Genomic DNA, 23,846 nt, shown 5'->3' with positions numbered 1-23,846 from the left:
AAATAATAATAATAATAAATGAATCATTCAAAGTTTTATGTAATGTATAAATTTACAGAAATTCAGTGGCTTTTGTTTATATTTTGTATATTTATTAAAAAAAATTATTAATTACAAGGGAAAAAAGGTCAAATTTGCTTCTCTATTATACATTAATGATCAATTTTACCTTATGTCATTTTCGTTGTTACTTAAATAATTCAAATAAGCTTTTTTTTTATTGAAGTTATTTTTAATAGACACTCATTTTTATATGACACTAATATTTTGATGAATTTAATTCATTATTTTTAATAGGGGAAATGCATAAGTACCTCCTCAGCCTATGCCCAAAATCTCTGAGACACATCTAACCTTTACTAAGGTCCTATTACCTCCCTGAACTTATTTTTTAATTAATTTNAATCCCTGAGACACACCTAATCTTTACTAGGGTCCTAATACCCCCTGAACTTATTTTTTAATTAATTTTCTACCCCTTTTCGGCCTACGTGGCACTATTCTTGAAAAAATTGTCAACACGCGTTGGGCCCACAAGATAGTGCCACGTAGGTCCAAAAGGGGTAGAAAATTATATATAAAATAAGTTCGGGAGGATAATAGGACTTAGTAAAAGTTAGGTGTGCCTCAGGAATTTTGGGCATAGGCTGGGGGTACTTATGCATTTTCCCTTTTTAATACAAACCCTTGTCTTATATCGTTCATACTTTAGATATTCAATTCTAAACATAAAGAAGATCGATACGATTGAATTAGATCCAAGATCAATATCTTTATGAAACATCTTGTTTAACAATGTTTATATTTCATCAAAATCTAATATGTGTTGTACTTTTAATGGTCTTTCTTATTTATATCTGCACCGCCTAGAGGAAGATTATAATAATTATTATTATTAATATATGTATATGATGAAGAAAGCATAGTGTATAATTATTTTTTTTAAATGTAGAAAAAAGAGCCCCCTATACACACACACCATGTGGAAGAAGGGAATACAATAAGAATAAGGTTTTTTGAACAGAACAAAGTGAAGTAAGCTTTATCTTATAGCAGAGAAATAGATCTCCCCTCGTGCAACTTCTCCATCTTTGACCTTTGACTACCTTAAATATATTTGGTCTCATTTTAACTGTCGTTTTAATTTTAAAAATAAAAATAAAAAATCCTTTTGATACAGCTATTACTCTCTCTGTCCTTATTTACTTGTCTATTTTTTATTTGACACACGTATTAAAAAAAAATGACATAGTGAATTTACCATTTTATCCCTGTTAATTGATAGAATTTTAAAATTAATTTACTCATTAAAGGAGTTTTACCTTTTTCAAAATCATTAATTCTCTAAATAAATTGAGGGTATAACAAGTAAAAAAAATATTATATTTTCTTAATTTGTTAAAAATGACAAGTAAAAAATCAAAATTGGACAAGTAAAAAGGGACAGAAAGTACCATATTAGAAATAAACTCAATTTAATTTCCTTTCTTCAATAAATAGTTTTCCTTTCGTCTCATGTTATGTGGCATCTTTTGATTTGATATTGTGTTTAAAAATAATAGACTTTTTTAATTTGTAGTCTAAAATAATTCTTAGATATTTTTATGGTTGTAGGAAAATTTTAAAATTAAGTTATTTCTAATTATAGCAAAATGATATTCTTTTTTAAACAGATTAAAAAAAAAAGGTTACCACGTAAAATGAGACGGACGGAATAGTAACATGTTTGTGTGTCAGCAACAAAGAGTTTTGAGAGGCAATTTGACAAATGGAATAATTATGGATTACATTTGTGATAAGTCAGTTCATTGGATCCTTTGCATGTGAGATAATTTTATGACTACAAAGGTTTTATCTTTCATATTTTTTTTATTTTTTTTTTATAAAAGTTCTTACTTATGATCAGAAATCCTTTGTCATGTGTTTGGATCTAGTACGACATAAACTTTTAAGTTAAGCCAGAATTTAGACAAAAAAAATATTAAATTATTTGTTAAACTTCTTTGTTATATTTGGTAAAAAATCTAAACATATATAGTCTCTTTATATCACGAGAAGAAAAATAAGAATTAGTTACGAATAACTTTTGTTACTAAATAATAAAAATCGGAGAAAATGATCAAAATGGCCCTTAATGTATGGGCTTTGATTCCATTTGGTCCTTAATGTATGGACTTGATGGAAATGGTCCTTTATGTATCATAAATTGTGATCAATTTGGTCCTTAACCCTAAAATTTTAATGGCAGCGATTATTTAAAAAAAAAATTTAACTAAAATCGCTATACGTGGAGCGATTTCCCATTATTTTTTAAGCAGTCCTCGCCTCAGGAATTTTTAATAAAAAAAATTTAAACTTTTTTAAGAAAATGGCTGCTATAGCAGCTATTTCTATTTTTTAAACGTTGTTGGGGCAGCGTTGTTAAAAAAAAAAAAATTCACAGCAGCGATTTTAAAGAAAAAAGATTTTTTTTTTTGGACCGGCAGCGATTTCTATGTTTTTTAAAGGAGTAACACCGTCAATTTTGTCAGAAGAAAATCGCTCCGTCAGAAGCGATTTTGTCCTTTTGGTTAAAAAAAAATTGATGTGCCATTTTGGAATTTTTGGAAACAGGGGAAGGAAAGTCTTGANACCTTCGACCACCGAAGCAAGTGACGATGAACGTGGCGAGGAGCCTATTGACGTCACCGCTGGAGAAGAATGGGTCGCAAGGGTTGAAGTGGCGAGGCAAGCCGTGGAGATATTAGGCCGGCGTTTAAACGTGGTTGATGGCAAGTTCAGGACTCTTGAGGACTTCACCCTTGAGGAGACCGAAAACATCCATAAGGAGTTGGAGGGACGTCAGCGGGCCGAGTTTAAGATGAAGGAGGCTATCACTTCCTTGGAGTGTTGGCTCATGGAGGCGTTGAGCACGATTGAGACCATGAAGGCCGAGATGAAAGCACTCAAGGAAGGTGTGGCAGTTGGAGGATCATCGTCGCTTGATGGAGACAGGGAGGCCAGGGTCGAGGCTCCCAAGCCACCTATGTTCAAAGGCGTCCGTGACGCGCAAGAGGTGGAGAACTTCTTATGGCATTTGGAGAATTACTTCAAGTGCAACGGGCTGAAGAGCGACAAGAGTAAGATCAACACCGCTGTGTTGTATCTTTCGGAGATGGCCATGCTATGGTGGAGGCGCAAAGAGGCCGAGATAGGGAATGGGGACGTACAGCATCAACACCTGGGAGCAATTTCGGGAGGAGTTCAAGAAAGCCTTTTTCCCTAACAACGTCATCTATGAGGCGAAACGCAGGTTTAGGGAGCTGAAGCAAACGGGCAGCATCCGCGCATATGTGCAGGAGTTCACTACCCTCACGCTTCAAATTCCTAACCTCACGGATGATGATATGTTGTTCCACTTCATGGATGGGCTGCAAAATTGGGCCAGGACGGAGTTGGAACGTCGGCAAGTCAGGACCATAGATGAAGCCATCACACAGGCCGAAACTTTGACAGACTTCAGGCATGAAAAGCCCGAAAGAGCCAGAGGAGAGGAGATGAAAGGTAGTCATGACCATGGTGGGGGAGATCGTGGCAAAGGCGAGGAGCAGCGGCCACATCCCAAGAAGCATGACACCTATAAGTCCGATGGCAAGAAGTCTGGACATCATGGCAACACGGAGAGGAAGCTAGAGGTTGCCAACAAAGGTGGCTGCTACATATGCGGCGGGCCGCATGGTTATGCAAGGTGCCCTGAACTGAAAAGTCTTGGTGCCATCCTGCGAGAGCGGAAGGAGAAAGACGCCCAGGAGCAAGGACAAGGCGAAGGGACGACGCAGTTGGGCTTGATAGGACTATGCGGAGCCATCACGAAGCAGCCAAAGAAGCCAAGAGGATACGGCGCGCAGTATGTCGACCTTAAGATCAATGGAAAACCCACTTGTGCTTTGGTCGACACGGGTGCAGAGGTCAATCTCATGACCAAAAAGGCAGCAACGAGGTTGGGGCTGAGTTACAGTTCAAGCAACACCCAACTCAGGACGATCAATGCACCCCCGACTCCTGTGAGCGGAGTTGCGCATGGAGTGAGCATCACTCTAGGCGAGTGGCAAGGTAAGGCCAACTTCACTGTCGCTCCTTTAGATCTCTTTGACATAATTCTTGGGCAGGAGTTCTTCCAGCAGTGCCACGCAGTGATCGACCCTTACCTCCAACGACTTCTAGTCATGGAGCAAGGAGGATCATGTATGGTGCCCATGGTCAAGGTGCCGAAAACGGAAAGACAAGTCCGCCTAACGGCCATGCAGCTCGAGAAAAACCTTAAGAAGAAGGAGTCGACATCTAAAGCCACCATTGCAAGTTCGAAGAAGGACAATGGTGCAAGAAGGTCATTGCCACCGTGCATGAAGAAAGTGCCAAANAAATTGGACAAGTAAAAGGGGACAGAGAGAGTACCATATTAGAAATAAACTCAATTTAATTTCCTTTCTTCAATAAATAGTTTTCCTTTCGTCTCATGTTATGTGATATCTTTTGATTTGATATTGTGTTTAAAAATAATAGGCTTTTTAAATTTGTAGTCTAAAATAATTCTTTTAGATATTTCTATGGTTGTAGGAAAATTTTAAAATTAAGTTATTTTTAATTATAGCAAGATGATATTCTTTTTGAAATAGATTAAAAAAGAAAGGTTGCTACGTAAAATGAGACGGACGGAGTAGTAACATGTTTGTGTGTCAGCAACAAAGAGTTTTGAGAGGCAATTTGACAAATGGAATAATTATGGATTACATTTGTGATAAGTCAGTTCATTGGATCCTTTGCATGTGAGATAATTTTATGACTACAAAGGTTTTTTCTTTCATATTTTATTTTTTTATTTTTTATAAAAGTTCTTACTTAATGATCAGAAATCCTTTGTCATGTGTTTGGATCTAGTACGACATAAACTTTTAAGTTAAGCCAGAATTTAGAAAAAAAAAAATTAAATTATTTGTTAAACTTCTTTGTTATATTTGGTAAAAAATCTAAACATATATAGTCTCTTTATATCACGAGAAGAAAAACAAGAATTAGTTACGAATAACTTTTGTTACTAAATAATAAAAATCGATTACTAATCTTTTTAACGATGAATTATTATAAAATTCAGTTAACTTTGAAAGTATTTAGCGATAAATAAGGGACGAATTTGGTAGCTAATGCTTACTCTCTCTTTTTTTTAGGGATAGTGACTTTACCATTTCAATTATTCAAACGTACTCAAAATGGGGTTTTAGGTTTTGGAGCATTTATATAATTTGAATTCGCATCATGTANGTGACATAATGCTTACTCTCTCTCTTTTTTTAGGGATAGTGACTTTACCATTTCAATTATTCAAACGTACTCAAAATGGGGTTTTAGGTTTTGGAGCATTTATATAATTTGAATTCGCATCATGTAAGACATGTTAAAGAAGGAATCACTCCCTAGACCTCAATCCCAAAGCCTTTGAAGTATTTTTTTGATAGGTACCTCTATTTGTACGGGGAATTTGCTGCTGACTCGAGCTGAAAATCTCTAATTAAAAATAAAAAGATCATAAATTCTCTGGTACACAAGAAAGTCTTGATTTTATTTCCTTTTTTAACTTTGGTAGCTTCCTATGTGTAAATTCAGAAACCGTACGTTTGTAGAAAGCAAAAGGCAAAGAACAAAAAGCTGGTTAAAACTTTAGAAAAAGGAAACAAATTGATGAGGAACTTGTTAGGCATTTGGCCATGAAAACTAAAAATATTATTCATATTATTTGAAATTTCTTAAGTTAGAATTGGAGTTGTGTTATATTTTTTAAAAAAACATGATGTATACTTCTAATTACCCTTTCTAAGGAAAAATTCTTTTGGCCAGAATTTGATCAAAATGGTATTTTACCTTTGTTGCTTTATCTTTTTGAACATTTTTTACCTTTTTAACTTTAATATCTTTTAACTAAAAATGGAAAAAAGATTTATTTATTTTAAAATAAAAAAGATATTATAGAATTTTTAAATTTTTGACCAAATTTTCTGGCCATTTAGCAGTACCCAATTTCTAAATACAAGCAAAATCACACTTTAAGTCAACATGGATTCGAACATTGAGGGAGGAAAAAAAAAGACAAATATAGTAGTAATTAATGAAGAATATATTGCAGCATTAAAGGGGTGTTTAGTATGAAAGGAAAATATTTTTCATGTTTTATTTGTATGTCAAAATATTTTTGAAAATATTTCTTCAAATTAGCAAGTTTCCTTAAAAATGAGGAAAATGACTTTCATAACAGAAATAGGAAAACAAGTTTTATAAGTCCTTGTCTCCTCCCCGCCCTTCCAATCCCCGTCCCTTGAATATTCCACCCGTTGCCAACCTCTGAACCCCCACTTTCCCCTGTAATGCTTTGTTAGATTATATATAAATAATTTTGAGATAAATTTTTTTATTTAATTATCAAACACTAGAAAATAAGTATAAAAAAACACTTATTTTCTAGAAAAATACTTTCTATGAAGAACATTAATTTTCCTCATACCAAACACACCCTTAGTTAAACCGTTAAAGCAACACTAATTAAGAATTGCGAATGATGATCATCATGATGATTAAATCGTTACGCAAATCTCTTTAAATGGTAATGCCACATTTTTGTCTTTAGAACCGTTAACCTTTCAAACTTCCATTTTGTTGATAATATGGTGTGTGGCTTTATGAAACAAAGGAAAACGATACAAATTACAATCAATCAAAAAATTGTATTCATCGAAATATTACTATGTATAATATAATGTAATACGATATGATACATTACGAAACGAGCAGGCTTCACTAATCACCGGCTTAATTGGAGACAAATACCTAAAAACAAAATTAAATTTTAATATGTTACAAATTTCAATATTCTAAGGTCTTTTTTTTTGTTTTATTTTTTTGTCAAAAATTTCAAATTCCAAGATCATCTATGGGTTAAAGCATTAGGGTGCAAGAAACAAGGGCTTTCCTCAAAACTAGCAAAGGAGAGTACACATTAATTAATTAATCAAGTCATTAATTTGCTATAGTGCTTAATGAGTTGTCTTTTGTCTGCCCAACAAAATCTCCAATTAAGCCCATAACCACTGCTTCCTCCGTTTCAAATTATCTGTCGTGATTCTTGAAAATAGTCATCTCTAATTATCTATCATGTTTTTTAAAAATTCAAGACATTTTTTTCTTTTTATTATCTCCTGAGTAGATATTGTTCTTAAAGACTAAAAACACATCAAAACAATAAATATTTGATGATGTGAAATTACATAAGATATAAACGAAGGTAAAATGGTAAAAACTCCTTCCTAAATATAATTTTCTTAAGATAGGTGTAAAATTAAAACCAGACAAATAATTTGAAACAAAGGGAGTATTATTTGTTTTTTTTAAAAAAAAAAAAATTAATTAGTTTTATTTAGAGTATTATAAAAAAAAAATCATAAGTGGAGTAGTTAAGGATTGTTGTTTGCCATAGTTTTAGTTTCCAAGAATCCGAGTTTCCTCGTACATGTTTAATGTCTTGTCTTAGCTTTTATGAGAGCTAATAATGAAGTGGTATTAAAGTCAAGAAATATGTTATTGTTTATAATTTTTAAAATATTTTAAATTATTAATTATTTTAATTTACAGTATTTTTTATATAATTTTCAAATATATAAATTTTATTTTATCTGAACTTACGTTGAAAATTAAATATTTTAAATTCCATACTTCAAACCATTCAAAATAAAGTGAAAAGGAGGTAATAATCAGTAGATTGAGATTGACTATATACATTCTTACCGTCTAAAAGATTTATTGAATAAAGTAAGATGCTTGAATTGGGGTACTTATATTTTTTCCCCAAATACTTTGTCTTCACTTCTACTATTCAAACGAATTACATAGACTATAATTAGCTAAGAATTTGAAATTATATTTTGCAAATTGAATCTGATTCCCAATTACTTTCGCCGTTCAACAATAGTTGTCCACTATACTATTTTGGGATATCCAACAATACTTGTCGACTTTATGAAATCAATGAATAATTTTACACTTAGTTCCTAATTGACCCTTATCATTAATTATAGTCATTTCCCTATGACATTTTCAAGACATTGTAATTATTATATTCAAAGGGTATATAATAAAATTATCCTTTTATTTATAGTTTCTTAAAGGGTTTGTCAAGTTAATAGTGGACAACTATTGTTAGACAGAGGCGAGAGAGAGTATTATATTTTGTGTTTAATGGATTGGAGTAAATGGTAAATATTTGTCACAACCTAGACTATCGTGATTGGCATCCACACTAACCCTCCGGTGAAACAACCATTTATACTAATTAGCTAACCAACTAAATCAAAATACTAAGGCATTTAAGTTACGGAAGCAAGTTAAATGCTTAAGGAAAGGAATAGGGAGTTCCCATAAACTCCAAATCAATAGTCTAACAACTAAACAAATGCGGAAAAATACATCTAGAACCTGAAAGTCAATGTACCTAAACATCTAACAAGATCCATAAATCTAAACAAGAAGGGTTACAACCACAAACTAATGTACTAACAACTACTAGAAAGTCTAAGTTCGAAATGTGGTCATAGACAAAAAGAGAACTCATGGCAGCCCAGAAGAAATGGTTCACCCTTGAATTTGAACGACGATCATTGCTCTTCTAAGCGAGGTCTGTCAATTGCCGCTTGAAGATGTCTTGTACTCAACAAAGAAAGAGCAAGTGCAGTGTCAGTACACAACCATAGTGTACTGGTAGAATCACGCGGCTATCCCACTAAATGCAACATACATAAGTCAATACAACATAATAATATCATGCATACACCGAAAATATACAATATCATCATCATTTAAGAACAAGTACAATTTCTCATTTCTCAAGACACATAATTATGTCAACTCATTGGTCCTCTCATGGAACTCAAACCCAAACAGTTAGCATACCGAAACGCGGTACCCGATCCAATGATTATGCCAGAACATGGCAATCGATCCCATAATTATGTCGGAATGTGGCAACCGATCCAAGTTAGTGTGTCGGAACGCAACATCCGATCCATTCAACAAGCCACAATCACAATCATAATGTACATTCTCATAACCATACAATCAAGTCATGATTCATGGCATTCATCATTCATATATCGTTAATTAATGTGATAAATTATGCAACATTCGCATACATACATGTATCATAATGAAGCAAGAACAAACATACATCACACAATCATAGAATCACAACCATCACCTACCTCGAAACAAGCTTGAATCCCCTAAGAAACTTGATCCTTCCCTTTCCGGATTCATTCCACTTGTTCATGGTCTACAAACAATCATAATAACACGAAAATTAATAAACGGCCACTAATTACCCGAATTACTAACAATTCTATCAACCCTAGATCATGCTCATGATCATCATACCCAGATTAGGGCTTTTTCCACCATAATTCTCAGATTAAAACTCTTTCCCATCGATAATTACCCATTAGATTACATTTTACAGATCGAAAAATGGATTCGGGAAGTGAAAATCTTACCTTTAGCCTCAAGAATAGTGAAAAATTGTCAAGGAAATCCTTGGGTTTGTTCCTTAGCTCTCAAGTTCGAAAGTTGCAAAATAAAGACATTTTGGAGTTTATTTTCGACTTAAATTGAAATTGTCCCGCTATGGCGGCCCCGCCTTGGCGGGAATAATTCTACCACAGCGGCTTGCACGGAACCAGTGAGTCGATTTAAGGATTTCAAACTCCATTTCACAACACACCTTCAACCAACAACACTCAGAAACAACGCGTTTACGCTAAAATCAATTTTGGGAGTTCTACTCGCCCGAATTCAATTTCGTAAAGTTGTACTGGTTCCTTAACAACTTATCTATCTACTCATGTAATTAAAATAATAATTAAATCACCCAATTGCTACCAGATTTCCCTAGACTTTAATGACTCCGATTTCGTCCAAATCTGAACTAGGTTGGGAAATCTCAAGATACTACGAAAAAGTTTTCCAGCACAAAAATTTTCTCTGTTGGCTTTTCTAAATATTACGACCGATATTTTGTCTATATATGGTTATTAATGGCGTAGCCAAAAATTTCGTAAAGGATATTTAAGTTACTAGTAAATTTTTATTTAATTTTTTGAAAAATGGATGAATCAAAAATTTTAAAATAAAAACTATGCATTATTAGTAATTGACTTCTTTTTAAAAAAAAATGAATAGCATGCACCAATAATATTAATTCAAAATACTTACTAATATTTAGATCAAATAAGTTCATATTTTATTTAATATGAAATGAATTAACATAGTGTAAAAAATGGAAAAAGTATAAAAATGAATTTCTATCTAAAAAGATATCACTTTTAAGGTTTAAACTTTTATATTTCAAAATTTTAATAAATTATTATAATTACTTAATTAATATATATAGGAAATAATTAATTATCATTATATGATTGTAAACTTTAATATATAACTGTATCAGATAATATTATATATATTGTCGGTCTGATCACCCTTGCGTAGTTATCTTATTGTATAGTGTAGGCATATTAAGGAGGATGCCAGTAAAATTATTTACGTTAGGCCCCAAATTTTTGAAGCTCAAATAAAATTTTAATAGTGAATGATTTTTGATTTTTTATTATATAATATTGAAATTTGTAGGGGAAAAAACTACAAAATCTTTATAAAAAAGAGAAGAAGATGACATATTTTTTAACAATAGAAATATTTTAGAATTTTGAATTAAACTATTCAAATTTTATATTAGTAAATAAACGTTTTTACTATAAGATTCAATGTATTCTATTACAAACACCTTATTAATATCTTCACTTCATAAACAACCGCTCGGTCACTATATTACAAAAGTAAAATAACTGAAAAATTAATCACAAATCATTCACATAATTGAGTAATCAAATATACTGATAAATGCATGTGGAAAGGAGATTTGGGTATATGTGGAAGGAATTTTTGGGTACAGTTTTGACATAAATAATCCATCATGTAAAACATTTTACCAAAATAGTACATTTTTTTTGAAGAAAAATGAATTTAAATCACGAAATTTCAATCGGAGTTGGCATTTTCGAAAAGTCCCAACATCAATTTGATAATATATATAAAAAAGAAAGAGTAGATTTAAACCTTGCACAAATAAATTAATAACTCATGAGAAAGGGGATCACTTTTTAAGAAAATTCTTAAATTGCATCAATTTTTTCAGTTGTTTCTTGGATTCGTTGGTATGTAAGTTGCAACTAAAATTTGAGAAATTGAAATAATCTCATTTTTTAAACAATAAGATTTCACTCAAATTATGATTTTTGACGTACAGAGATGGTGAAATTGGCAATGAAGGATCGCCGGAATGACATTTTCCGGTCTCAGAGCCCTAAAACTTATTCCTCTATTCCCCCCTCAAGATTGAAAGGACACTTGTCTATTTGTCGTTAATTAAAACGTTACTCTGAAATACGTATTATATGTATGTCGTAATTGTTGATCACAGAATACTTCTTTTAACGTTGTTTATAGTTAAATATTGTTCACTGATTCTTTAAAATAAAAATTTTATAAAACGTTACTCGAAAGTACGTTTATTCTATTTTGGTAAAATTTCAAAAAATTGTACTACTTTTGTTAAATACTTTAAATAATGGATTAGTTAGGTCAAAACTTCAGAAAATTCCTCTAATAATCATTTCTTTTTTCTAAAATGACATAATAATATGTTTGTACTCTCCCATTGAAATTGTGACATTTATCATCTTTTAAGCATAGCAAAATTAAGTGAATTATGATAATCAATTTAATTGAGTTGTTCGTCTATTATAACAACGAATGTAGTTGAAAACTCCACTTGAAATTTGCTCCTCCAAAAGTACCAATGAGATATTCATTAAAATTATTATTATATTGTTATTTCACCGCTTTATTTCGTATATAACTAGTATATTAATGACCCTTCAATCACATAACGAGAAAAATGGTCATATTTTTTTCTGTATCTTTTCTTGGAGAGAACAGAAAAGATGTAGCAAATAACAGATTTTATTAACTTTTATTGATTTAACTTAAAATATATTGAAAGTGTAAATTCATTGTGATTTAACATACTCTAATTTTTGAGGATTTAACTTAGAATATACGTGTAAATTCGTTACACTTAAATATATTATAGCAAGGTGTTTTCCCTATTTTCAAGTTAACTACTCTCACTTATTATAAATATATATATATAATAAATAACTACTTGTAGTTAGCTTTTATTATTATTATATAGACGCGTGGGCAGATCAAAGAGGATGCTAATAAAAGTAATTGCGTCCCCCAAAGATTTGAAGCTCAAACAAAAATTTAATAGGGAATGATTTTATTTTTATTAGACAACATTGAAAATTATAGGGGGAAAGGGTACAAAATCTTTATGAAAAGAGAAAGAAGTCAATGTATTTTTTAACAATAGAAATATTTTAAAATTTTGAATTAAACTATATAAATCTTATATTGGTAAATAAACTTTCCTATTTTAAGATCCAATGCATTTTGTTGCAAACATGTGATTAATATCTTTTTGCAAGAACATGACACTATAAATAACTACAAGTAAAATATATCAACAATAAATTTCTCCATATGTGGCTATATAAAAAATCCTATTAATCTAAATAAATTTAAAAAAATTTATCCAAATTTCATGACTTCAAGTAATTAATGTTTTGAGTAACACTTGTACAGAAGTTAAATGCTTATATTTTAGATTTTAATAGTCTCAATTAATATTAATGAACTGTTATACGTAATTACTCATCATTTAGATAACTTAATAAAATATGTTTTGAATGACTACAATTTCATCACAATTGCATAATGCCTAAACAAACAATCATACTTGCAATTGACACCGGCTTTGCCTTGTGTTGTAAAAAAATAAAATCTTTGAAACAATAACGGTGAATTAGGATTATAAAAAAAATGAAATGAGAAAATTGACTAAGATTTAATAATGTTCACTAGACAAGTATTTGTTTTGAAACCTGCCTAATTATTATTGAAGACAAGAAGCTCGCTAGCTCTAACCTAATTTACCGATATATGAGATTCAAAAAGCATACAAAAAAAAAAAAAGTTATATACATGGATAGCATTATCAATTTTTTAATATTATATTATTAGTATATAAGTATGTTATGCTATATTTTTTATTACTAATTTTTCTAGGTTGAAAACTATTGAATTACTTGTCATTACTTTTTAAGTGACATATTTATAACATGTTCTCTATAATTTTATGAGTAGAATTTAAATTCTTTTTAAGTGGTATGATTTAAAGATATTTTGCACTGATCATACATAAAAATTAGGGAAAACTTAAAACTTAAAGTTTAAATTGATAACCAAATAAAAAATAATTTTTCAAGCCAACTCATTTTTGTTTAGGGCTTAAGCTCTCGACACAAGGAGATAGAGAAAATTAGTTTATGTGGGAAGAAAATAATATGGGAGACATGGGAACAGTGCCCACGTTCTCCTCATATCTTACTCTTTTTCTCTTTATTTAATTTCATATATATATATATATATTAGAGAAAAAGCTACATATTAGATAAAATTCAATAATTTTGATTTAAAATCTTATATTCAAAATTTATTAACTCAAAACACTGTTTTGTGGAACTCAATAGTTTTAGTTAAAATATAATATTTGTGTTCTTAAAATTCAGAATTCATATTAAGCTCAAAATATATTTTAATGAAACTTAATAGATTTGGTTATAATATGATATTTGTGTTAAAAGAAGTTTACTTAATATGTATAAATAATTTATTCAAACAAACTGTCTTTCTAAGAATTCATATAGTATCATAAACTTAAAAATCTGACTCCGCTTTAAATATGTATGTATGCAAGTGAGCCTCTTGACAAAATGTTGTGTATGCAATCGAGGAATAAAAAATATACTTTCCTCTCTTGTGATTCTCCATAAATACACTAACATCAATACCCTAGTCCCTCTCTTTCTCCAATCAACCCATTGTCTCATTGCTTAGCTTTTCTTTAGTACTTTGTGAGTCTTGAAGGTTGTGTTTTTATGTGATCATGGTAAGTTCTTCTTCTATTTCATTCATCAAATCTACTTTTATGTGTTGTTAGACATTTCTATGTTAGAAATTGTTGTGTTGTTACCTTATAAGTGATCGATTGATTGTGTAAATGTTATTTATATTGCGATAACATCTAAATTGTGTTATGGTATGTTGATATTTAGGGAATTCAAAAGCCAACATGGTTGGAAGCTCTCTATAGAGAAAAATTCTTTGCTCCATGTTCAACTCACGAGAGTGCAAAGAAGAATGAGAAGAATATTTGTTGTTTAGATTGTTGCACAAGTATTTGCCCTCATTGTGTGATGGCACATCGTTTCCATAGACTTATTCAAATTCGACGTTATGTGTACCATGATGTTGTTCGACTTGAGGACCTAGAGAAGCTCATAGATTGCTCAAACGTTCAGGTAAATATTAAAGTTTGTAATCATCTCATCAGTTTAGCTGAAAGAATATATGCAATCATTTCTTTTAATTTGGTTCATAATTCTATTAGGCCTACACAATAAATAGTGCTAAGGTGATTTTCATCAAGAAAAGACCTCAAAATAGGCAATTCAAAGGATCTGGAAATTATTGCACTTCTTGTGATAGAAGCCTTCAAGAACCCTTTATTCATTGCTCTCTAGGATGCAAGGTAATTGATATAATATTCTCTTTAAACTTTGTAACATGTTTTACTTATATATTTTCTATTACAAACCATAATTCATATCTCATAATTGAATTATGTTTTATGCACCTATACGATACAAAAGGAGGTGAATCGAGTTATATATAATATTCGTGAACCACTAAAGTTTGTCTAAGCTTTTACACAACTTGCACAAACTAGTCGATGAAACATGTTTTTGTTACATTTCTGACTAGTTAGTGCAAGTAAAGGGTAAAAAAGTATAAACACACAAATTTTTACGTGAAAAACACTCTGACTCGAAAATGTAAAAATATTAAAATTAGTATCATGTACAATAAGTCTCATAATAGTTCATGTACACAAAATTCTATTGAGTGACAATATTAATTTTTGAATTTCATTGATGATTAGGTGGATTTTGTGCTAAACCACAACAATGACATTTCTCCATTCTTAAGGAGATGTACAACTTTACAACTTGGTCCGGACTTCTTTATCCCTCATGACATGGCTGATTATGACACGGCTAACGAGACAGCCCAATCGACGATCGTGGACAACGATGAGCCCTGGGGCTCATCGTTGACGTCTGGATCGTCGTCGGGATCGGAGAACATGATGTTGATGAGTACTACTAATAATTTTCCATGTGTGAGGAAGAAAAGAAGTGGATTATATGTGTGTGGAAGAATTACAATCAATAGTTATAATAAAAACATAAGTGATGAAGACATGGCTACTAGCATGAGTAGAAGAAAAGGGATTCCTCATAGGTCACCTTTGTGTTAGAATTTAATAATTTTAGTACAATTATTTCACATTTTTACTTTGACCAACTTTCAAATTTAGAAATTTTTAATTATTCTTGGCTCACTGCTCATGACACCCCACCCCCCACCCCCACCCCCTAATCACACATACACACACAATTTTTGGGATTACTTAATTACTTGGTCGGGGTGTTTTGTCTTAATGGCATCACGTGACTCTAGGTTATTATATGGTTTTTTTTTTTTTAATTTGTATAAGATGATTTTATATTTCTACAGACTACAATGACATAATAATAGTGCTAAGTTTAGGAATTCGAAGGGATTCTTTTGTTAAACTTGATTTATTTACATGCAAGTTGTTGTACTAGTACCACATGAAGGCACCATTTAAATAGTTATTCGTTCACCACTAAAATCATGCTTAGAGATTATTTCAAGTTCGAATATAAAAAAAAATTGATAAAAAATGTTTCTTTTTTATAATGGCTTTAAATAGTATGAATCCGACTTAGTCAAGACCTCAGAGTATGAAACATTAGTTGAAAACCGAAAAAAAAGAAAGATAAAGAAGTTAGTTGTTCAGTAAAATAAGAATTTTGTATATTATGTAGCTTCTAATTAAAATAATAATCAATAAATATATATCTTAATAAACAAAAGTATTAACAAAAAGTTTAAACATGGTACGTAGAGCACTTAAAAAATTGCAAAATTATCATGTCAAAGTATGATCTTTGTCACTCTCTCGTGCTAAAGTTTGAAAATTGAAGAATAATAATTTTCAATTGTAACATCATTTGTTTGACTTGGATTTGGCTCCCCTCCATTACCCCTTCCCTCCATTTCGTTAAGTGGATCTCTAGATGAGAGACATGTGTCTTATTTAAAGTTTAAAAGTCAAAATTATATTATATTAACAAATATCATAGTCATAGTTAAGTCAACTAATTTTAGAAAACTACTCTCTAAATTTGGTAAAATTACAATATATTTCATACAAATTTTGATATTTATTAATATCATTAATTTCATCTTATATTTTATATTTCAATATTAAAATTGTAGAACATGAAACGTTTATATTTAATGTGATAAATAATAATCTTCAAAAACATTTGCATTTAAAACAATGTTTTCTTTTATTTCAACAAAAAAAAAAAAGAATATTTAAAATAAAACGTATATGTTTTCCCTTCAAACGTACAATAGCCACATTTTCTCCTTGAAATAATTTTGGTATCGTTTAATTCTTAAAATCTTTTGTCTTTTTTTTGTTTGTTTTGTGTTTTTTTTTTTTTCAACATTGATAATTCTTTACTTTTCTTTTTGTTTCTCAACATAGTATAATATTTCAAGAATAAAGTTTACTAGTACAAAATATTATTTATTTGATTTTCACCTTAAACATTATACAATTTAATATTTAAGTATAAAAATATAAGATGAAATTTATGATATTAATAAATATCCAATTTTATATGGAATATATTGTAATTCTTACCAAATTTGGAGAGTAGTTTTCTAAAATTAGTTGACATAACTATGATTATGATATTTGTTAATATAATTTAATATTGATCTTTAAACTTTTAAATAAGACACATGTATCTCGTCTAGAGATGCACTTGACAAAATGAATGGAGGAGAGCCGAATCCGTTTGACTTTGACCCTATTAAAACAGACTCACTAGTGTAATTATTACCCTACTATATAAAAAAAATTAACCAGCAAACAAAATTATCCTGTTAAATATTTTACGGTAAATAATATCTCATAAAATAGAACGTAGGGACTATAATATAAGTGTAATTAGCTTAAATCGTGGAGCAAGAATACAAATTATGTATCTTAACACAGTCGGGGTAGGAATTCATCCGAACCCTCTTTGCCAAAAAATTATATTATATATGATTAAAATTACTTCTTATGTAATTTTAATAGATATTGAATCTCCTTCGACTAATTCATGATCATGTGTTTACTTCTTTAGATTTTTAACCTCTTTAGTATAAATTTTGACTCCACTACTAAACGTAACCATATTTAAATTAAAAAGAACAAAGGGTAAAAGTTAATATTTTACATTAGTGTTTATTATTGACCAGTCAACTGAACAAACATTATATATATGGTCCAATCATCTTATTGAGTTGAAGTTTAAAAAATTATAATCATGTTAGGTATAAGTTAATTATAGATAAAATTATATTATTGGGACAGAAACTATGCTATTTTTTGAGAAAATAAATGTTTTGAATAAGGTTTAAGCATAGTGTCTCTACTTACATGAGATCTAATAATACATGTGTTCAATAAGTCATTTTATTGATTTCATTAAGTTTCAATTCATTTCATATTGTACATCCATAAGCACATTCCGAGAACACGATTATCCTTGAATGAGTTCTGACTAGCTACAAACGTTACGATGCCTCACATTCCTCGTGTTCGTCCTCGTATGTCGAATTTAATTGTTCTTGATTGTCAAATGATATTTGGCCTTGTATATATCAAAAGGAGTAAAAAGGAAATGGGGATTTGGTTGACTCGATTATCCTCAAATGAGTCCTGACTATCTAAAAAACGTTACAATGCCTCACATTCCTCCTGCGTATATGATGTCTGTCCTCGAATGTCGGATTCAATTGTTCTTGAGTGTCAAAAAGATATTTGGCCCCGTATAATAAATATCAGAAGGAGGAGTAAAAAAGAAATGTGGATTTGGTTGAGAAAAAAATTTGGACCATTTCTCGATTTGTGCGTGTCATCCTTGCACAGGGGCCATGCTAATCTTCTCTGTATCGTTCCAATTTTATCGGATGTCCCCGAAGGGACAACTATAGATGTTAATGTTACGCAATATAAACAAAACAAAGAAGCTTTCTTCAGCCGATGTGGGGAAAATAGCTTTCTAGTTGAGTATTTTTCAACTACATGGGCCTAGATCTGAATGGAACCCAATTGGGCCTGGACTTAACATTAATGGGCCGACCTTCTTAGTAGAACACACATTGGATTGGTGATCCATCGATTTGGCGAAAAACAAGAATAAAATTATCGGAAAATTTTCATAAGTAGTGAGATTAGTCTTCATTTTTGTTTGTTTTTTTCAAAATTTAGTATTATTTTTTCATATACATTGTATGCACGCGCAAGTAATATCAATGTATATACACTGATAGCATAAACACAAAAAACTTCGTCTTTTTTCGTTGACAACTTAAGTTTTCCCTCAATGCTATCTATTGACTGTTCTCAGTTTAAGTGGTTAAGCGAGTGACTATTTAGGTTAATTCATCAAAAGAGAACTCCTAATTTGTTGGTCTTTAACAAAAATAAATGTTGGAATAATCATTTTGTATAATAACTATACATAATAATCCATAATGAAGATGGCCCATTTACACGCATGATTGTTTCCACTTCACGAAAGGTTGTTCACGTTGGCTAACTTAGAATAGTTTTGGAGGCGGGAGATCTTGAACTTTCGACCACGCTTACTCTGTGCGTATAACTATATTCAATATCGTATAATTGTCAAGGGGGCGTTAGGAAATAGGGATAACCTCTAATCCTCAAAAAAGATTTACAGAGGCGAATTCAGAATTTGAATATGTCAAATTCTTATTAACCTTTTCAAGATTTTACCACAGCTCTTCTAATATATTGATTTCAATACCCATTAGTTATGCTTATTTAGTGAATTTTTAACGCATACAATTTAAATGAAATTAATTATTCATGACGCTTGAAATTTATATATCTAATAATACTTAAATAATAGAGGATAAACCACAAAATTAAATAGTCTTCCATGAATGAATGGCCTGCACGTCAAATAATTCTATGTACAATATATAACTAAAACCAAAAAAAAATTTATATATATCACAAAGTAAAACACAAGTTACAAATTGCAACGAACTCGATTTCTCATATAATAACTTAATTAGGTATTATCTTAGAGAGTTTATGTTTGTAGTTGAAATCATTCAAAATAAAGAATAAATTTAAATTTCTGTGACAATAATTATTATTAATTGAATGATCGAGAAATCAATTACTAGCATATTGATGAATTTTAGAAAAGAAACAAATAAAGCAATTTCACATCGAATTCTCAACCTTAATTTGTCATATCATCGACCATAATTAAGACATTTTCTTAGGTCATACGATACTTCTAGGTTAATCGTGGAAGACTTGTAGTGGTTTGTGGACTAATAAGTAATTAATTGAAGTCCCAATCATTAGTCAAAATCAATCCATTTTTTTATCAACTAATTAAACCCCAACTTAATTACCTTATCTTATTCTAAAAGGACACCTGTTAATTTTTCTAGTGAATATTTATTGGGAGATAGATATTTAAATTGATGCATTTTGATCACTTGATTCTTGGTAAATTCTGATTTTGAGTTTTGTGATATCTGACTAAGTAAATTTAACATTTGAATAATAAATATAGGGATAAGGGTCTAAAAAATATTTTAACTTTAGTCGGATTTCATGTTGCGATACTAAACTTTCATGAGAACCTATTACCTCCTTAGACTATTTAATACCAAATTTTTTTACCTCCTGAATTATTTAATAGTGTATTTTAAAGGTATATATGTGCCCACATGGACACATTACTATTTATAATTTTGCATTATTTTTTATGTCCACGTGGGCAAATATATATGTTTAAAATACGGTATTAAATAGTCTAGGGAGGTAATAGATCCTCATGAAAGTTTAGTAACGCAACAGCAAATTCTACCAAAGTTGGGGTATTTTTCAGACCCCTATCGTATAAATATATGAGTTTTTAGTCCTTTTATGCAGGAATCTTAACTATTTTAAACTTAAATATTATCCTAATAAAAAAGAGAGTAAATTCGATTTTGCATATTGTAGGGTTCATTTTATCGGACAAGCTCATATGTTGAACCTGATACCACTTTTGTTATGACATATTTGATTTGTCTTCAATTTTGGTTTGTCATTGTCTAATACGCCCTGCTATCAAATTTGAATTGTAACTCATATATTGTCCTCAACTATATGTCATCTGTCATGAACACCACATAATAAATTAGATAGAAACTTTCTAAATACCTTCTAAAAGTAAACCAATTCCAAATTATATAAAGTTGTATAACTTTATAACAAAGAGCATAACTATCCACTACAATGAGTCATAATGACTCATATGTTCATTAGATTTATACTTCAAAAAATTGGAAAGTTTCAAAATTGAAAAAATAAATAAATAAATTGTCAATGCTCAAAGGGACTACAAGGATTAAATCATTTCTCTTTTAGTAAATAATTGAGTCGAACTTTTTCAAACTTTAAGCTAAGAACTAAGAAGCATCCTATACTCAACCCTTTATGAATTATGAAGTCCCCACATTTCAAAACTTTAATCTTTCAAATAGGCATTGATAATCTTTTAAAAACTTTATCAAGTATAGTTTCTTCGCTACTAAATATGCTTTTTATGTTCATTTTCATATATATTTTTATTTGAGTTAGGAGTCTATTTAAAATAACATTTTTATTTTCACAAGATAAAAATAAGATTCATACACCACTCTTTTCGAGCTTCACTTATGAGATTATATTGAGTATATATGTTGTTATTTTTGTTATATATATTTTGTCCATAAACTCCACTTATAAAATTGTACTGAGCATATATATTGTTATTATTGTTATATATATATTCTGTCCATTTTAATTTTTAAATGCTATTAAAAAATTTGATACACTTATTAAAAAATTATTTAATCATAGTAGTTGTTTAACTAATTAGTAGTAATTTGCATCTTCTCTTAAAACAAGTAATGAATATTTAATTATAGATTTCTTAGAAAACTCTATAGATCATTTAATGGAGCAAGGTTATATATGGAAAAAAAAATTATTTCTTCCTAATTTTCTAAAGCTACACTCATTTTAATTTTGTAGGAGTTCAATTAACTAAGCATGTTTTTTTCTTATTAATATTATTATAGGCTTTGGGGACTCGAATACACAACCTCAAAGAATTTTCTTAACACCTTAACCACTAGACTAAACTTTTAACTTGTGCCAAGAGGTGTCAATACTCATATATATATATTTATTAAACCAAAAGTTAACCTATAATTTTTCAACGAAAGGATGTCGCTTGACATCCTTGGCTAAGGGTCGGTCCGCCCCGGGTAGAGAGGGGGGGGTTGAAATTAGTCATACTTGTTCATAATGAACATAACAAAGGTTACCAATGTAATTAACTCAACAAAAAAGATTTCTACATAACCTTCAACCTCTAGAATCATTGAACTTGTTTGCTTGAATAACAAGAGCAAACCACCTCTTTTTTTCCTCTTTTAATTTCATTTCACATTCTTAAACCCCCCAAAAAAATTGAACTTTTTATTTTTATTTTCTTAAAATACAAATCCCCATGGCTTCATCAAATTCTCAACCACCAAAAAGAATATGTTATTGTTCTCCTACTACTCATCCTGGTTCTTTTAGGTGTAAGTTTCACAAAAATGGACAAAAATCATCATATTCAAGAAGATCATCAAGTTATTGGGAATTAGCTAAAATTGCAAAGGCTAAATCTTTAAAAGTTTTTCTACTTCAAATAATCAAGCCTTCAAGTCATGATCTTCAAAGGAGAAGAAATTTTCAGCCTAAACCATCCAGGTTTATTGGATCAATTAATAATATTAATCAAGAACATGGGGTTATTGTTTCTTGAATTTCTTTTTTTAAAATTTTATTTTTTTGTTAATTATTAGAATGTTTAAACTCCCATAAAGTGGTAAATGGACTATGTCACTAATATGTATATATGAGGACCTTTTTATGTTTTTATTAAATTTTATAACGGTGGTTTGTTTAGATATTTTTTTGATTGCTATAACGAAATGGTGTTATAAATACATATATTATGTAATATATAAAGAATTGATTCTAAGAATGTTGATTATTATATTGAAATTATCATTTAAAGAATGATTGTTATAGAAGTTTACTCCTTAATTATGAGGATTATGATGAGAATGGTCATTAGTGAAGTTGGTTTGTGCTTTTCTCTTTTTAATTTTTGTTGTTCTTTTTTTTTTCTTTTCTGTTCTCCTCATACTCCCACGTTCTTGTCAATTAAATGTTTGGTGTAATTCAGATTTTTTAAATGTAATTTAGATTATTGTTTTTTGGTAGGAAAGAGAAGGAAACAAAATATTAGATTAAGGATGTCTACATGGGAAGATCATATATGTAATTTTGATTTAGTTTGGCAAGAATGAAAAAAATAGAATGATTTATTAGTTTAAGATGGTGGTTCGTTGAATTGTTGAATTTGTAGTTCGTACAGAAATCAGCGGCTTTTGATTCACGAGTTTTCTCTAGCTTCTTGTTATAATTTTTGATGGCTACTCTAACCCTAACTCTTAGCTTATACCTATATAAAGGATACTATATTCTTTTGAAAAGACATCTCAAATATATTCTGCAAATTCATGAAATATTCATAAAGAGATCAAAATTCAAATCATCCTAGTTCGAGATATACGCCACTAACTCCCCTTGAATTATGGAAATCAAATCCAAATCATCCAAGTTTGAGAAATATGTCACTAACGGCCTTCGAATTATGGAGATAAAGTTCAAATCATCCTAGTTTGAGAAATACGCCACTAACGACCCTCGAATTATGGAGATCAAGTCCAAATTAATCCAGTTCGAGAAATACGCCACAAATAGCCCTTGAATCACATAAAATTCTTAAGAGAGAAGAATTTAGGGAGGAACAAAATTATATCATAATATTTGTTACGTTTCATTTTTTGAAAATCAAACTATTTAAATTTTAAGTGATTCAAGATGTTTTTTTAGGATAAATATAATTCAATGTCTTTAGATGATTTAATTTATAAAATAACCAATAAATGTACAAGTTTTGTATTTACACATATGAATAAACTAAATTATGAAATTTTAGTCTAGTATTGTTGGGGTTTCCATTGTTGGAATCCCTCCAAAAATTAGTGTTTGCCACTATTTACAACGAACACACGGTATTCTTTGCTATATCTATGGGCTTTGCATATGGGCTTGTCTCATCCCATATCATTAAGAATGTTGGGCTTAAAATTTTTGGGCTATCCACATGAGCTTCACTTGTTTTCATTATTTAAAAAAATGAAATATTTTCATAAAAGGTTATAGTATAGGTGTATATTATGTCGTTTAGTGAGCTTTTTGTTATTTACATAATATTGTTATTCATTAAAAGCTATAG

The 23,846-nt window shown here is 30.0% G+C and overlaps 2 protein-coding genes and 1 non-coding gene across 3 annotated transcripts in view; 2 read left to right on the top strand and 1 right to left on the bottom strand.

Moving 5' to 3' along the window:
- LOC125877631 (uncharacterized) overlaps positions 1–23,846 on the top strand; it is a 306,889-nt gene that overhangs the window by 119,591 nt on the left and 163,452 nt on the right. The gene's annotated exons all lie outside the window — the stretch shown is intronic.
- Positions 13,934–15,683, top strand: LOC125876374 (protein RGF1 INDUCIBLE TRANSCRIPTION FACTOR 1). Its single transcript, XM_049557557.1, has 4 exons — positions 13,934–14,143; positions 14,310–14,555; positions 14,645–14,785; positions 15,197–15,683. Exons 1-4 carry the CDS (start codon positions 14,141–14,143, stop codon positions 15,572–15,574), a joined length of 768 nt encoding a protein of 255 aa, XP_049413514.1. The 5' UTR covers positions 13,934–14,140; the 3' UTR covers positions 15,575–15,683.
- On the bottom strand, positions 18,292–18,394 carry LOC125878095 (U6 spliceosomal RNA). The gene has a single exon (XR_007447711.1). It is a non-coding gene; the product is annotated as a U6 spliceosomal RNA (small nuclear RNA).

Source organism: Solanum stenotomum, chromosome 9, assembly GCF_019186545.1.
Source record: "Solanum stenotomum isolate F172 chromosome 9, ASM1918654v1, whole genome shotgun sequence".
In the NCBI taxonomy this organism is placed as follows: domain Eukaryota; kingdom Viridiplantae; phylum Streptophyta; class Magnoliopsida; order Solanales; family Solanaceae; genus Solanum; species Solanum stenotomum.
This window is presented reverse-complemented; position numbering and strand designations above follow the sequence as displayed.